Raw genomic sequence first — 17,213 nt, forward strand, 5'->3', positions numbered from 1 at the left:
CTTCTGACCCTCCTGCCTCCACCTCCCGAGTGCTGGGATTACAGGTGTGCACTACAATGCCTGGGTTCCGCTGGGCTTTGTGCCTGCTGGATAACACTTCACTGGCTGAGCTACATACAGCCTCAACTCCTGAGCATGTCACTTCCGTCACATCCAGGACACTGGAGCCAAACAAGAGAACCAGGGATTTCCCTATACACAGGGCAGGGTGGGAAGGGCAATAGCCGGGCTCCAGGCCATGCTCAGGTTCCCTGGTTATCTCCCAGTCTGAGGATCTCAGCTGTACATAGCATTTTAAAGGTTTATTTGGGGGCGGGCAAGATGGCCCAGTAGGTAAAAATGGCCACACAATCGGCCAGGACCCACATGAAGAGGACTCCCCAAAGCGGTCTCCTGATCTCCATGTGTGTGCTGTGGGGTGTGCATGCACCTACACATAATTACAGTTTGTTTGTTTGTTTTATTTTCTGAGACAGGGTTTCTCTGTGTAGCCCTGGCTGTCCTGGAACTCACTCTGTAGACTGGGCTGGCCTCAAAAACAGATCCGCCTGCCTCAGCCTCCCGAGTGCTGGGGTTAAAGGGCTGCACCACCAAGCATAAGCAATTTTATGAAGTTTATTATTGTTCCTGTACTGCTCCTTGCCCCCAACTCCAGAAATGAGTTAATAGCAGTGAGCAGACAGGGCCGCTTCTGCTCAGCCTAGGAAACGGTGCTCAGCCATCTCTCAGCTGCTCCAGGCTGAGTGTGGCCAGCCACAGGGACAAGGCTGGATGACTCATCCCCAGGAGCTAGTGATGTCATCTTGAGGGCCATGTCCACTTCCTCCCCTCTCTAGTCACCCAAGCCCGCAGCTCAGCTCTGACATCAGGCTGACCGCTCAGGCTCTTAAGCTGTAGCCAGTGTTCAGGTGGTGACTGTCCCTTCAACCTGGCAAGAGGCCAGCCTCCTTCTCCACCAGCCGGCTGACGGTGCGCAGGGCCAGAGGCAGGGCTGTGTTGGTGTCTCGGTGGTAGCGGGGCTGGCACACGCCTGCACTGGGTGTGAACACAAACTGGGCCACACTGGGCATCTTCAGGAGAGCCAGTAGCTCTGTGGCCCGGGTACGGATGGCTTCTGCGTCCTCCTCACTGTACACAGAGCTGGTGGCTGGGTTCTGGGCCAGGGTCCGAATTTTTGACAGGAACAGTGACACCCTAGGGAAGAGAAGGGCTCACTATTTGGTTGCCAAGTTGCCTACAGCTGCCCTCCATGGGTTCCTGCTCTGTGCTCCCTAGCTGGATACCTTGGGATCAGGTCTTGGCTCCGGGAGGCCAGCTTGGTCAGTGTGGTCATGAGTGCGGTGACCACCTGTGGGGGACAGCAGGGCAGGTCGGCCGAGGGACGGGACTGGGTGACTTCGAACAGCAGGGCCTCCAGGGCTTCAAAGAACCTGTTGATCTGCTCCACTGTGCACCTCTTGTCACAGGTCACTGACAGGTACTCGCCAATGGCCCACACCTAAGCCCGGAACAGAGGCTCAGCACACACCGGGGCTTCCTGCCTGCCGGTGGGAGGGTGGGCATGCTCTTACCACACAGGTGAACAAGCTGGCTCGGCTGCAGACGCTGCTCACGCTCCCCACAGACTCCAGAAGTTCCCGAGACAGCTCCACCACCAGCGACGGCTTCAGCTTACACAGTGCCAGGAGCTGGGAGCCCAGCACCCTGCCGGGAGAGGGGGAACCCCGTGAGGCTGTGTGTGCTCGGGGCAGATCTGACCACAGCTGATTTGACAGGAGAGAGCCAGGAGCCGTCAGCTGAAGTCAGGAGATTAAGAACTGCCACTACTGAAAGCTTTTCATTCTACTGGGGACGTGCCTGCCTGGAATCCAGGCTACTTGGGAGAGTGAGGTAGGAAGGGTGCTGTGAGTTCTAGGATAGCCTGGACTGGAGGGAGACCTGTTATAAAACTGAAGAGTAGATGGCCTGCCTAGAATCCCCCAGTGAGGGGCTGGGCTGTGGCTCAGTGGTAGAGCCCCTGCCTAGAATCCCCCAGTGAGGGGCTGGGGTGTGGCTCAGTGGTAGAGCACCTGCCTAGAATCCCCCAGTGAGGGGCTGGGGTGTGGCTCAGTGTTAGAGCACCTGCCTAGAATCCCCCAGTGAGGGGCTGGAGTGTGGCTCAGTGGTAGAGCACCTGCCTAGAATCCCCCAGTGAGGGGCTGGAGTGTGGCTCAGTGGTAGAGCACCTGCCTAGAATCCCCCAGTGAGGGGCTGGGGTGTGGCTCAGTGGTAGAACACCTGCCTAGAATCCCCCAGTGAGGGGCTGGGGTGTGGCTCAGTGGTAGAGTACTTATCTAGCACTCAGGTGGCCCTAGGGTTAGTCTTCAGGATGGTGTACATATGTGTCTGAGAATAAATGATCTAAAGCAGTGGTTCTTAACCTGTGGGTTATGACACTTTGAGGTCGCATATCAGAAATCCTGCATATCAGATTATTTACATTATGATTCATAACAGTAGCAAAATTACATCTATGAAGTAGCAACGAAAATAACTTTATGGTTGGAGTTAGAGGTCACCACAACATGAGGAACTGCATTAAAGGGTTGCAGTATTAGGAAGGTTGAGAACCTCTGCCCTAAAGAAAAAGGACCTTGGTGGACAGGGGCCTCTGCAATAGAGACGTGAGGCCACCCTGAAGGGGCAGAGAGTCTCGGAGGAGGGCAGCACCAGAGTGTCCTGAATGGGAGATGAGATGAAGGAGGCAGGGGCCGGCAGCAGAACAGAGTGCTCAGACCCCTAGCCTGTGTGCAGGACAGGAGAGGCAGAGGGAGCCGGTCTGTGTGCCACAGGCCCTGGTGACCCTGCCAGGGCTGAGCCTACCTGTGCACACGGGCCTCATACTGCGGGACCTGGTAGAGGGAGTCGCTTCTGTCCAGGAGCAGCAGCGCCAGCTGGTTGATCAGGGCCCCGTCGGCAAACTGGGGTCAAGAACAAGAGACGGGTTCAGTCCTGGGCAGTGGGCACTGTTATCTTCTACCCTCAGGGACGGGGTGAAGCCACAAAGTGGGAGCACGGCTTAGGGGTGAATCTTCTCACTCACTTCTTACCTTCCCCAGCACCTGAGGGATGGGGGTGTGTGTGTGTAGTGGGGGCTAGGAGAGGACCTGGAAGCCCCAGCTTCTCCAGCCCTGCTCTGCTGATGGGTGCAGTGGCACAAACCTTTAACCCGAGTACTTGGGGGCAGGGGGATGAGAGTTTGAGGCCAGCCTAGTCCACATGGTGACCTCCAGGCCAGTGGGTTTATACAGAGACAGTGTCTCAAAAACAAGAACAGAAAAATAAGCCTGTTCCCCAAGGCCCAGGTTCTGTTCTGTCGATCTGGGTGACGCCAAGATGGCCCCATTCTGTTAGTAGCCCACCTCAAGGGGTTCGTTCTGTGGGCTTGCAGTCATCCGAGGCGTGAACATGCAGCCAAGAAGAACCATTGGGCATGGGAGCCCAGGGTACGGGGATCATGCTGGCCTGACCCCAGCTTGTGCTGCCAGCCTCCAGGGTCACGTGCCGCCCCACCCTGAGGGCTGAAGTATGAGCCACGGAGGGTGCAGCGGGACAAACCTCCCGTGGGGTCAGGCCAGAGCACCACACTCTGGCCTGGTTCCTCTTGGCTATATGAGGTCTACAGGGGAGGGGGAGCCAGGCAGCGGGCTCACCTGGGTCACGGCTGAGAAGAAGGCCTGAAGCAGGATGGGTACTGCCTCTGCACACTGGGTTACCCGGGCACAGCTGGCCATGGGCTTCAGCAGCTGGTGAAGTGGCGTCAGTCTGGGGACACAGTGGGGTTACTGAGTGCTCCCTCACTGTTACTTCCTGAGTGACCCCACAGCAACAGGAAAAGGGATGCTGTGGCCAGACACAGGTAGTCATGGTTCACTTGCTCCACGGGGCTCCAGGACAGCAGAGCCAGGGACAGGTCAGCACAGGCTGTCCTGAGAGGCCTGCCGCCCACTCCTGGTCCTTTTACTCCCCAGAACATGCCAGACCTTAGTCTTCCCATCTATAGAGTGGACTGCTCACGGCATCAACTGAGCACTAGGTCAAGGAATGGAGCCCAGACTTTGGGCCCAGGAGCCCTTCCATGCCCTGGGCTGCAGTGATGGGGACCAAGGCTCCCTCCCCAGGCTGAGGGTGAGCTGGTTGGCCCAGGGCTCCCACCTCTCTGTGGAGCTGCTGGCCTTGGTACGGAGCAGGTGGCGGAAGAGTCCTTGGAGCCGTGGGTCCCGGAAGGCCTCCAGGCAGCTAGGAATCTTGAGGGAGACATCCCAAAGCGGCCTTTCTGATGGGGTCTGTGAGGACCTGGAGGACAGAGGCTGAGCTGGGATGCTACTCTTGTCACAGGTCAACCGTGGTCCTGTTTGACCCGATGCCGGGGGCACCTGCTGTAGCATCCCAGGCTCGCAGGACTGGGGAGGCGATCTGGGCCGCAGAGCATGGGAGACTCCCCTTGCTGAACACGGAAGTGCTGAGGAGCCCTGGGGCTGAAGGTGAAGGGACCGAGATGTACGGACTGCAGTCTGGAGTCCTGCAGAGGCTCTGGTGCCGGGGTGGGGGTGGGGAGCACTAAGTAGAGCAGCACTGGCGCTGGGGTTGGGGGGGGGGGATGGGGGACACACACATGGGGCTGACCCGTGCAGAGTGGGCCCACCTGAGCTGTAGGTCCAGGGCGGCGGTCAGGCAGGGCAGGTCAAGCAGTGCGTGCAACATCTCCACGGCTGTGCCAGCATCCACCAGAGCTGGGAGCAGTACCACAAACTCGGCTGTGAGGGGAGGACTGTGCCAAGCCAGGAACTGTGGGCGGGGGTGCACAGTGGCTCAGACAGGGCGGGAGGATGCTAGCTGGCCAGGGCCTCATCCAGTGGCCTCCTACTGCCCACTCACCCCACTGAGACACTGTTCAGACGGGGAAACTGGGCCCCGCCCGTGATGAAGCTGCGTGTTTTGGGCTGTGTTCCAAGGATTTCATTTACCATTGTTAATGTGAGTGTGTGCGCACGCACACAAGTGGGAAGCCAAAGGACACCGTGCAGGAGTTGGGTCTCTCGTTTTAACACGAGGATCCCAGGGACGGAACTTCCAACTGTCAGCACCAGGTGGTTCCTAGCTGGAGCTGTCTCTCTGGCCATGTCTGCTATTCTATTTTGTCTTTTGCAGCCGATTTTGTGCCAGCAATGAAGTTAGCCGTTCCTGAGTGACTCTTTAGGAAAAGGACTGAGTGTGGGGTAGGGAGACGGCCACCCAGTCAGGAAGGTACTTGCTGTGCGCACACGGGAACCCTGGCTCTAGTCCCCAGAACCCCAAATTCCAGGTGCGCTGGTGCATGCCCTGCACTGGGGAGGTAGAGACAGGCAGATTTCTGAGGCTTGCTCCAGTCAGGTTAGTCCACTTGGAGAGTTCCAGATCAAAGAGAGGCCCCACTGTTTGAGGAATACCACCTGAGATTGACCTCTGACCTCCAGAAGTATGTGCGCACAAACACACGCGCGCGCACACACACACACCTCCCATAGATCCATCACAGGCTCGTAGTAATGGACTGAATTCACCAGCCAGAGTAGTGCCATGGGTCAAGCCTGGCATGATTGCACACACCTGCAATTTGGCACCCGGGAGGCTTGGCTTCCTGGAGCAGAGGTATCTCAAAACTGAAGCCGGCCAGCTCAAAGTCAGCCATGCCATCTCCTGACTGTGCATGACGTTAGCTTGTTCTTTAGATACTATTTCATGTGTACGAGCGGTTTGCTGGCATATATGTATGGGCACTGTGTGCATGAAGGGCCTGAAGAGGCGAGCAGAGGGCCCTGGATCCCTTGGAATTGGAAACAGATGGTTGGGAGCCACTATATGCTAGGAATTGAACCCAGGTCCTCTGCAAGAGCAGCCAGTGCTCTTAACCACTGAGCCATCTCTCCAGCCCTTAGGTTTTTCTTTTTGTTTGTTTGTTTTTGAGACAAGGTGTCCCTATGGGGCCCTGGCCATCCTGGAACTCCCTATGTAGTCCAGGCTGACGTTGAACTCCTTAGAGATCCTCTTGCCTCTGCCTCCTGAGTGCTAGGATTAAAGGTGTGTGCTGACACATCCAGCTTTGTTTGCTTTTTGAGACAGGGTGTCACGTAGGCCAGGCTGGCCCGGAACTGCTATGTAACTGAAGCAGGCCTTGAACTCCTACTTCTGGTCCCCTTGCCTCAGCCTCCCTTGTGCTGGGATTATACATACGTAGCACCATGTCTGGTTCCCATGTGGCTGTCTGAGATGATGCTGTTTGTATGTTATGCTACACGGAGACTCCCAGCCCTAACACCTTGCCCTGGGCCCACCTGCAAAGAAGCCCATACGTGCCTTGAACAAACCAGGGAAGCTCAACCTGAGAAGGCTGAGGAAATGGGGGTCGAACAGAGCCAGGTTGTGCGTGCAGAAGTGTATGACCTCGAAGGCCAGGGTCGGGCTGTAGAAGCGCTCGGAAGGGAGCCTGTTGAGCAGGTGCTGGTAGATGGCTTCTGCATCCATGGCGGCCGCTTCCCCTGAAAGACACCAGAGGCCACCAGGGCATTAGACTCTGCAGAAGTAGCACCTGCAGTAACCTGGGTTAAGAACTCAGACAGTGTGGCCGAGCCTCCAGGGCTGCATGTCTCCAGAAAACCAAAAGCCTCCTGTAGATGCTGTCGCCTCCCTTAGGCCTCAGAGCACCACCCACGGGGAACACTGTCAGGAAGGGGGCAGGCCTCAATGTCTGACGTTCATGGGCCCATGGCAGAGCAGAGTTCTGAGCTTGCCTGGGAACTGTAATCTCAGCCACTCAGGAAGCTAAAACAGAAGAATCCCAAGTTCAAGACCAGCCTGGGCAAGTTTGAGAGAACCCATTCCGAAATAAAGAGAGGCTAAGGTGTGGTGGTATACTCTTTTAAACCCAGCACTTGGGAGACAGAGGCAGATGGACCTCCATGAGCTCCAGGTCAGCCAGAGCTACACATGAGAGCTTGTTTCAAAACAAAGAAGAACCAAACTAATAGAAAACAAAACAAAGCAATCAAAAAGAGGGCTGGGGATTAAACTCACCTAGAACCACCCCCCCAGTGAGGGGCTGGGGTGTGGCTCAGTGGTAGAACACCTGCCTAGAATCCCCCAGTGAGGGGCTGGGGTGTGGCTCAGTGGTAGAGCACCTGCCTAGAATCCCCCAGTGAGGGGCTGGGGTGTGGCTCAGTGGTAGAGCACTTGCCTAGAATCCCCCAGTGAGGGGCTGGGGTGTGGCTCAGCGGTAGAGCCCCTGCCTAGAATCCCCCAGTGAGGGGCTGGGGTGTGGCTCAGTGGTAGAGCACCTGCCTAGAATCCCCCAGTGAGAGGCTGGGGTGTGGCTCAGTGGTAGAGCCCCTGCCTAGAATCCCCCAGTGAGGGGCTGGGGTGTGGCTCAGTGGTAGTCTAGTATGTGAAGGACCTGGGTCCCATGCCCAGCACTGCCAATAAACAAACAAAACAAAACTGTACGTGTGATAGGCTCTGAGTGCCTAGAAGAAGCTTCCCATGTATCCAGACTCACCATGGTTCAGGAAGAACTGAGCCAGAGGCACCAGTGCCCGCTCGCTGCCGGGGTCTTCCCCCAGCCTCCTATGCAGGGCCTTCAGGCAGGAGAGGGTGCGGTAAAGGAAGGAGGGGTCCTGTCGGCAAAGCACGTCGAGCACCAACACAGCTTCCACCAGGCACTGCAAGGACACTGAGCTGGGTCAGGGGGTCCAGGCAGCACCTGCCCCGGCCATCCTGAAGGCCACTTACAGCTTTCTGCAGGTCGGAGTCCCCCTTCCTCAAGGCTCCTGGAAAGGAGAAAAGTAACTTGTCTCCAAACAGCCCCATAACGAGGCAGCCTGCGTCCTAGAAGCTGAGGCCAGGACAATGAGAGGCCACGTGACAACACGGGGTGCCCATAAGGTGTGTACAAGATGGGTGGACCCTAGATGCCAGAGGTGAGGAGCTAGACACATAGGTAGGGCCTGCCCTCAGACACAAGGACATACTGTCCTGACCCCACAGTGAGCTGAGACCCCCGGCTCTTCTTTTCAAGATTTTATTTTTAATTTCAATTCAAGTGAATGGGTGTTTTTTCTACATATTATGTATGGGTGCCTTATGCCTGGTGTCTGAGAAGGCCAGAAGAGGGCATCAGGTCCTCTGTAACTGTAGTTACCGTGGGAAACCCTGTGGGACCCAAACCAGGTCCTTTGCAAGAGCGGCGAGTGCTCTTAGCTGCTGGGCCATCTCTCACCCCCACCCCCCTGCCAACTCTTTTAAAGCAGATACTCAGTTATCTCGGCTGCCTTGACCCCACCCCGGGGGGCAACGTGGGCTGGGGCCAGGTGGTGGTGGCCTGGGGACTTACTCCGGTTGCTCTGTTCCAACAGGCGCTGGCAGTACTCAAAGGCCACCTCCCTCAGCCGCTCCCGAGGGGGCAGCAGGCGGCCGGCAGTGGAGGTGGTGGACAGCACAGACAAGGTGGAGCCCTCCAGCTCCGACTTGTCATCTGTAGGACGAAAGGACACACCTGACACCCCTGTGTGGACAGATGGGCTGGAGAGACACACAGCCCAGCAGCTTCCTGGAGTGCTCAAGGTCACTAGGTCATTGGGTATGAGGCTGTTGTCATCAGTGCCAGATGCACAAATTTGTCTGAGTTACTAGTTGGTTTTTCTGTTCTTTTTTTTTAGCGTATGAAATAGGGTCTTGCTATGTAGCTGAGGCTGGTCTCAAACTTAGAATCCTCCTTCAGAGTCCCAGGTGCCGGCAGGATAGGGACCTACACTTTGATTAGTTTTGTGTTTTTGAGGCAGGGCCTCAAAACAGCCTGGGTTGTAGCCCAGGCTGGCTTCAAACTATGTAGCTGAGACTGGCCTTGAATTCCCTGATCCTCCTGCCTCCACCTCCAAGTTCTGGGCTCATAAGCATGTACCACCAAGAACAGCTGAGTTTGACTGTCTATAAACCAAGTCTACAGATGGGGCAAGATCAGATAGGCCTGTGCGTAGCTGTCCTGGATGATCCATCTGGCTCTCTGGGAGCATCCTATGGAGACATCAGTATGCCTGCAAAGGGTGCTGTGCTGTGTTCTTGGCTCTTCCTGGGCTCAGAGCGCCTCCGTTGCTGGGCTCCGAACTCATCATCCTCCTTGTTTGGCCTACAGACGCCTGTGGTGTCCTTATAGGGCTCAGCTGCCTCCTGCCCACCCCGACCTGCACCCAAGCCACAGTGTACTTATGCTCTCTACCCCCCTCTGTCCCACCCTGGGCACACCTGCATCTGGACTGCCTGGGTCCTCAGGGCCACTGTGTAGCAGCCACTTCCGAAGCATAGAGAAGGCCTGCACGTTCAGCCACTGGTCCTCGGTGAAGTGCTGGCCCGTGGAGAGTACCGTGAAGAAGTCAGAAGCCACTGCTCCATCCACCTCAGTGATGGGACCTGGCTGTGGGAGGAAGGACAGGGCTGAGGACGAGCCTGGTGGGCTCATGAACTCCTGCTCAGGAGTACAGAAATCATGTGAGGCTGGGAGCTCCAGCACGGCCCAGGGGCCTGCACTACCTGCCCTCTCCAAGGTTGTACTGCAGGATGCATCCACACTCCTAGTCCAGCAGGCCTACCCCAAGACCTAAAGACACGTGGTACGACTGCAGCTCAGATGTGTCTACATCCTCCTCTGTAGGCACCGAGCAGGAGCCACACACAGAGGAGCTGGCCAGACTCAGTGCACCCCCGCCCCCGATCCTGGGCACTCTCCACTCAGAGGCAGAGACAGCAATGAGAAACCTGACTGGAAGCAAGGGGAAGGACCGCCATGGGAACACGTCTGGTCAGACTGGCTATGTGCAGTATCCATGCATGGGCAACAGAGGAGCACTATCAGAGGAGACAGGCACGTTGTTTTGTTTTTGTGACAGGGTCTCATGTACATCATTCTGTCCTCAAACTTGCTATGTAGCTGAGGATGACCTTGAACTCCTGATTCTCTTGTTTCCACCACCTAGGTTCTGGGGCTGCAGGTGTGCAGCACCACACTCAGTTTTACATGGTTCTGGGGCTTGAACCCAAGGCTTACTGCACGGTGGGCAAATGCTCTACCAACTGAGCCTCATCCCCAGCCTGTGAGAGCTTTTGTGATTTCAGCCCCCTGGGAACCTGAAGCAGATGCGACTCACCTGCCGGGTCCTGGGTGTGGAGAAGAAGCCCCCCGAGCACGGAAGCCCTTGCTGGATGCTGGCGTAGCGTAGCCAATCCACTAGCCTTTTGCTGAGCAGGTTGGTCTGGTCTGTAGGGAAGGGGAGGGGTGCAGTGGTGGAAAGTTAAGCCTTCAGATTCCCAGGTGGTGCCGAGTTTGCTCAAGAGAAAACGGGGCTCAACTGAACCCCACACCATGGGTGTAATCTGGAAGCTTGTGCAGGGCTTTCCAGAGTGTAACCCTCCTCCCACCTCATCCTTGCTGTGGGAAAGGAGCCAAGAAGGCCTTTTGGGAAGAAGTGTCCAGTACCTTCCGAGAGGGTGCCCGGGGCCAGGCCAATGACCTTGGACAGGACAGGGAGGAGGTGCCTGACACTGGGGCCCTCGGGCTGCCGGTTCTCAAGGATCTTGAAGATGCACTCGCTCACACGTCTGATCTCTCCTTTTCTGTCTCCCTTCAAGGCAGGACAGGTAGTTGAGGACTGGTAAAGTGAGCACCTCAGCAGCACAGGGACCTGAGTTCGATCCCCAGAAAGCATCTGGGAAGCATACTGCAGTCGCTCTTTAAGTGTGGAATTGTATGCTCAGGAACATCACACTGGTGGGCCATGCCCTGAAGTCTGACCTAGCTATCAACAGAGACCTGGGGTGTGTGCATGGGGGTGTGTGCAGAGCGGTATGGGGAGACAGTCATTAGAGCATCGAAGGGAATGGGCCTGGGCAGAGTGGGTCTTCACAGCACATGGGTACAATGAGGGACACAGACCAGCTTGCTGTATTCCTGAGATCTCAGAACCACCAGAAACAGATGCCACCACCACCTCATTCCCCAATGGTGACAACTTTGTTACCTGGGCCAAGAGCACAGAGGCCACGAGGCTGAGCTGCCGGGTGTTCTGGGTGTGATCGAAGGACAGGGCCAGGTCCTCAAAAGGTGATATCTCTCTCAAGATAGCGGCACAGAGGCCCTGAAGCTGCTCGGGGCTTGTGGGCAAACAGAGGGTGGTCTGCAACAGGTCCAGACACATCTTCTCCAGCCTGGAGGGCAAGACCCCACCAGGGGACACGTCAGGCCTCTGGCAAGTACACTGACATCCCGGGACTGTCTGGGGAATGCACAGGGGTCCACAGTAGTGCCGTCCACTCACCTCCGGGGGTACTTGGTGGCTGAGACAATGAGCAAGACCCTCTGCAGGGCATCCATGGTGGCTGGCCCAGGGGGCTCCTGCAGCAGCTTAGTGACCCGGGTGCAGAATCGCTGCAGCTCCTCATCCTGTATCTCCCTAAGGAGGAAGGGGAACCATGGAGCACGGATCCCAATTGGTCTTAATAATAAAAACCCGGAGCCAGATATCGGGGTAAATGCTGAAAGGTCAGTAAAGGAGCCAGCCACTAGAGAGACTTGACCTCTACTGAAGGTTAGTTAAGGAAGCTAAGCTCCTGTCTCCTCCCACCTTACATTCCTCTCTCCGCCCAGCCATTTCACTTCCTGGTTCCACCTCCCTAGTGCAGGGATCAAAGATGTGAGATCCCAAGTGCTGGGATCAAAGGCGTGCACCACCACCACTTGGCTCTGTTCCTCTTTTAGACTGGTTCAATCTCTGTAGCCCAGGGTGGCCTTGAACTCCTGATCGTCTTGCTTCCTCCTCTCAGGTGCTAGGATTAAAGGTGTGTGACACCACTGCCTGGCCTCTATGGTGATCTAGTGATCTTCAGGCAAGCTTTATTTGTTAAAGCGAGATGGCTCAGAGGTTAAGAGCACTGGCTGTTCTTCCAGAGGTCCTGAGTTCAATTCCCAGCAACCACATGGGTGGCTCACAACCATCTGTAGTGAGATCTGGCGCTCTCTTCTGGCCTGTGGGGACACATGCAGGCAGACAGAACACTGTATGTATAATAAATAAATAAATCTTAAAAAAACAAACAAACAAACAAACCACACAAACAAATTACCACCACAGATCACAGTGCCGCCCTAAGCCACAAGGACACCCCCACTGGGGGACTATCCCTAACGAGCACAGAGGAAGTAGAGAAGAGCTGTCCAGGCTCACAGTGCTTGGGAGGGAGGACTATAGGAACTGGAGTGTAGACAGGGTCCTCCCCTGGAACTGAGATGCGGCACCCCCAGTTTCCTAGTGACACCCTTTAATAAAGGTGATGCATCATCCTTGTTCTGTTGTTCCAATGGTAAAAAGAAAACACTATTTTAAGGGTTTCTTTTTTTTTTTTTTTTTAAACTTTGTTTTGAGATAAGGCCTCACTTTGTAGCCCAGGCTAGCCTGGAGCTTGCAGCAATCCTCCTGCCTCCACTTCCAAGCACTGACATTACAAGAGTGAGCCAACACACTCAGTAAAAGGTTTTATGGGCCTTTCAAAAGTCAAAACTATTTAGTCTAAGTTTCCTCCCTCCCAGAGTCTTGCCATATAGCCCAGACTCAGACTCTTCATCCTCCTTCCTCATCTTCCCAAGATGTACGGGTGTGCACGACCATGCTCCGCTTCTCCCAGCTCCTCCCCAACCCCGTTGATTGGCAGTGATGGAGTTTGAAGTCAGGGCCTTGCACATGATAAGGAAGCATTCGCTCTACCTCTGAGCTCCATTACCTCTGAGCTCCAGCTGCCTGTCAGACATGCTTCAGTGAGCCTCTGGCTTCTGAAAAGGGAATCTAAAAGCTACATTGAAGAGCAAAGATTACAGCAGGGGGTAAGATGAGCCTGATATAATATGTTGCTGGCTTAACTGGAACTAAACTAAGACTAAACTGAGCATCGGCCAGCTTGGTCTACAAATCAAGTTCCTGGGGCCACACAGTGAGGCTCTGTCTCAATTATTCCCTGCTCAAAAAAAAAAAAAAAAAAAAAAAGACAGGTAGCCGCCCGCCTCTCTGCAGCTACTGCATGTCCTAGTCTCTTTGAAGGCTGCAGGACGATCTCCAACGACATCGCCACCAGCCTAGCCTACTTTGTTTTCTACATCTTCCACCCAGAGTCATATAAGGTACCACAGAAGAGGCTGGGTGAGGAAAGGGAGATACGCCAAACCGGGGCACAGTGATAAACCACATACACTATGAGTCAGAGGATGAAATGACCAAACTGGAGAGACTCTGCATCGTGTGGTTACAGCTTCAGTGTGGGTACAGCTTTAAAATGCCGACCCAATTTTCCCACAACTCCCCACTGTCCTGGAACCCCTCCCAGGACAAAAATCATTTCAATGAGTTCCATCCACCTGCCCCATGACCGTGAGCAGAATCTGAGTGGGAGACGTTATTTTCACGCTGGCATGAGGGGACGTGCTGACCAATACTAAAGTCTCCATCAAACACACTGCTTAAAATGAAAACCATCCCCTCTGCTAGGAGGGTGGTGGGCCCGTGGGCAGACTGTGTGGCTTGGTCACCAAACGCTTTCTAACAGATCTTCGATAATTATCTTGGGAGTTTTTGTTTTTAATTTGTTACACGTATTTCTTTATGTGCATGTGGGGGCCCTCCAGTGGAGATCAGAAGACAACCTGAGCGTTGATTTTCTCCTTCCTCCACGTGTGTCCCAGGGTTCGAACCGAGGCTGTCAGACTTGGCTGCAAGGGCCTTTACCCATTGAGTTCTGTCTTGTTCGCAGACTCCAGACTTTAACGCTCTTTCAGGCTCTTGTTCCCCCAGATTCCAGAGACCTTATCCACTACATTCTAATCTCTCACAAGTGGCCCAAGCTCAGAGTCCAGATTTGTCCCTTTGCTTTTGAAGTTTACCAAATGCATCAGATCTGGGCTTCTGGCAGCCACTCCCTTCGTTTGATCAAATGCCATCAAGTCTTGGACCGGCTAGTAGGGAAGGAGGGCGCAACCTAGGCGCTCAGTGCAGGACTAGCGTAGCCTGGCACCAGACACGACGGGGAGGACTTCTTAGTTGGGTGGTCCCGAGCCGGGGACCCGGCACTAAACCCGAGCCGCGCAGCGGGACCACCGCCTCCCCGCCCCGCCTTAGCTTCGTCTCGCCCCGTGGCCCCGGCCCCAGATCTGCAGACCTGGCCTGGTGCAGCAGACTCTCCGCGCCCGCCGAGAACATCCTGATGCAGCTCAGAAGCCGCCGGTGCCCGAAGCGTGTCGCGGACTTCCGCGTCGTGTCACATGACGTGTCATGTGACCGAACGGCGTCTGTCTCGCTCTCACTCCTCCCTCCCGCCCCAGCACATCCCTCCCACGCCCCGGCTGCGTCACGTGGGAGAACTTGGAGCACCAGCGGCCGGCTTCCGGTGCCACATCACGTGGGAGGACCTTGCTAGCGAAAGACAGACTTCCGGTATTGCGTCAGGTGGGCGGGGCGGAGGCCATGGGCCAATCAGTTGCAGTGAGGAAGCCGGTTCTGGGCCAGCTCCCGGGAATCTGTCCATGCCAGCCGTCAGCAAAGGAACCCTGGAACCGTAGTTCTTGGAACCCAGACTTCCTGGCCCCGGAACAGCTCCCTTTGATCCCGGAACTGCTAGTGGTAGGTTCTGGGCCTGGAGAGAAGACTAGGCACCTAGTTTAGCAGTAGAGTGCCCGTCTAGAATCCCCCAGTGAGGGGCTAGGGGCGTGACCTGGTGGTAGAGTACTTGTCTAGCCCAGTGTGCCAAGGGTCGATCATTTCCCCTTTCTCGACACATACATGCACACCCGTAAACAATATTACCATGCATAATATCTGATCTGTTTCTTAAAAATCTGTGGCAGATTATTTGAAGATCTTATTAGTGGAAAATAGGTGTGTGTGTGTATGTATGCTGGAGAAATGGCTCCATCAGTAAAGTATGCAAGCATGAGGACCAGAGCTTGAGCTCCCAGCACCACATAACAATATCCAGGCACCCCCCCCCCCACACACACACAGTTACCTGTGTGACACATTTTTATACATTCTGTCAGAGGCACTCTGCTACAAAAACACCCAGTGTCTTGCTAGCCTGGAGTTCTGAGATGAGGAAGCCCCCACACCACTCACTCACTTGTGTTCAGAGAAAGGAAGCTGACGGTAGACTGAGGGGCTGTCATGGTGGGAACTTGGACCCATGTCTGTCTGGCTCTTGTCGATGCCTAGTGCCTATGACCTAGAATCAGCAAGGTGTCAGATAAACGGGCAGAAGCAGAGTTGATAAGCGCTTTCCTTGTGAGCATGAGACCCATGTGAAAATAAAGCACACACTTGTAATCCAGCACCGGGGGAAGTGGACACAGGTGGACCCCTGGGTTTTTGAGACAGTTAAAGCCCCTGTCTCAAAGGACAAGGTGGGGCGGGGAAGATGACTTAGGGCATGGAAATGACTGCCACACCAGAATGATATTCAGCGTTTGGGTCTCCAGAGTCCACGTTAAAGCTATGCACAATAGTGTAAGCATTTGTAATCCCAGCACAGCTACAGCGGGTGGGAGGAGGCAGGGGTCTCCTGAAACTAGAGGGCTTGCTAGCCTGGCTCATGCAATGGCTAAGAGGTTCTGTCTGGAACAAGGTGGAAAGGTGAGGGCAGGTACCTGAAGGTTGTCCTCTGACATGCCTATGTCTCCTGTGGCCAGTGCATGCCTGTGCCTCCACATGTGAACACACATACACCACCTGAGGAACACCCGAGGTTGTCCTCTGCCTCCATACAAATACACACACATGTAGTCACACCCAGGAACATGTACACAGAAAAGGAGAGAAATGGAGAGTTTCTCACCAGGCTGAATGTCAGGTGTCTGCCAGGACCACTGAGACAGCCATGGTGTGGTGGTTTGAATGAGGACTCCCCGTGGCTTTGTCCCCTTTGGGGTAACTGTTTGGGAAGGATTAGGAGGCGTGGCCTTGTTGGAAGGAGGCGTGTCACTGGGTCAGGCTTTTAGGTTTTAAGAGCCCATACCATTTCCCAGTTAGCTCTTGGCTACTGCTCCCACACCATGTCTGCTTGTTGGCTGCTGTGTTCCCTGCCATGATGGTCAGACTCTAACCCCCTTAACTGTGACCTCAAACTAAACGCCTTCTTTGTGTTTGTAAGTCGCCTGTGTCATGGTGTCTCCTCACAGCAACAGACAAGTAACAAGACACAGACACCTGGAGACATACCCTGACCCAGCTTTGGACCCATGTCACGAGTCAGGGAGACACGGGCTAGCTCCTCCCTTGCCATCTGTGAACCATCTCCATATCCTTGGAGCTCAGATGACTCACAGGGGACCCACGTCCTCAGATGACAGACACCTGTAGGACTCTCCCTGGTCCCATCCCTTCCTGGACTGGACACCCAGGAAACCCTGAAGGAAGCAGAGTTCCCGTCATCTCCCTGCCTCCTCTGAAGCACCTGGGGGTCAAGTCTCACTCCCAGGAGCAGGGACCAGGCCATCTGTTAATTTGTCTGCCCTCCATAGTCAGCCACTCACAGGGACCACTCACACCCTTGGGTACATCTCTTTAATATATAATTTTTATTTCTGGTTATAGAAACAATGCTAAGAGGAGAAAACAGAGCTTCCCCACCCACATACAACAACTGATAGATAAAAGAACAACAGTTCAAATGGATGAAAAAGAAGTAGAAATTTTCCACTTTGTTATAGCTTTAAAACATTAACGTCTAATAGTTAGAAATCACATTCAGGTGTCAAACTTTTTTAAAAAAAAGGATGGTTCTGTTATAAAAAAATACTGTATCCCGTTTGAAATGAACGCCCAGGTGGTGCTGTTTGGGATGTGGGTCCACAGGACTTTCTGATCCCAGCCCTTACCCCTGCCTCCTGGGTGGGACCTTCACCCACCAAGGTGGGGCACATCTCTGGGACCAGGATTCCCAGCGCATAGGATACCACTGCTTTTAAAGCACTACGTGTTAAACATATCATGAAAATACTTTAGACAGCCACTGTAAAAAACAAAAACAAAATCACACATGCACGCGCGCACACATACACACACATACTCCCTGAACACCCTCCCCCCAATTACTTTTACAGAATTATCATTCAGTTA

General features: G+C 54.7%; 1 protein-coding gene across 3 annotated transcripts; it reads right to left on the minus strand.

The window, feature by feature from the left end:
* Window positions 1–599: 599 nt before the first annotated feature.
* Window positions 600–14,458, minus strand: Ap5z1 (adaptor related protein complex 5 subunit zeta 1). 3 transcript variants are annotated; one of them, XM_036172452.1, is made up of 17 exons: window positions 14,263–14,458; window positions 11,379–11,513; window positions 11,082–11,268; window positions 10,541–10,685; window positions 10,212–10,321; window positions 9,313–9,481; window positions 8,405–8,545; window positions 7,804–7,841; window positions 7,571–7,733; window positions 6,376–6,557; window positions 4,685–4,827; window positions 4,195–4,335; window positions 3,693–3,804; window positions 2,863–2,960; window positions 1,572–1,704; window positions 1,284–1,498; window positions 600–1,194 (listed from the first exon to the last, which is right to left on the minus strand). In XM_036172452.1, the coding sequence occupies exons 1-17, from the start codon at window positions 14,301–14,303 to the stop codon at window positions 924–926; spliced, it is 2,424 nt and encodes an 807-aa protein (XP_036028345.1). In that variant the 5' UTR covers window positions 14,304–14,458; the 3' UTR covers window positions 600–923. The 3 variants fall into 3 exon arrangements, with proteins under 3 accessions (XP_036028345.1, XP_036028346.1, XP_036028347.1); XM_036172453.1 differs by having other exon boundaries at window positions 11,379–11,503; window positions 14,263–14,313; XM_036172454.1 differs by lacking the exon at window positions 14,263–14,458 and adding an exon at window positions 13,751–13,799.
* Between the last annotated feature and the right edge of the window lie 2,755 nt (window positions 14,459–17,213).

The sequence above is a fragment of the Onychomys torridus genome, chromosome 22, assembly GCF_903995425.1.
Source record: "Onychomys torridus chromosome 22, mOncTor1.1, whole genome shotgun sequence".
NCBI lineage: Eukaryota > Metazoa > Chordata > Mammalia > Rodentia > Cricetidae > Onychomys > Onychomys torridus.

What these genes read in the sequence shown, in the direction of transcription:
- Ap5z1 (XM_036172452.1), bottom strand. Translation starts at nt 14,303, where the DNA reads ATGTTCTCGGCGGGCGCGGAGAGTCTGCTGCACCAGGCCAG. An exon ending in CCACACCCAGGACCCGGCAG is followed by an intron (nt 9,482 to 10,211) that starts GTGAGTCGCATC and finishes TTCCTCCCACAG; the next exon opens with CCAGGTCCCATCACTGAGGT. An exon ending in CCAGCTTGTTCACCTGTGTG is followed by an intron (nt 1,499 to 1,571) that starts GTAAGAGCATGC and finishes TTCCGGGCTTAG; the next exon opens with GTGTGGGCCATTGGCGAGTA.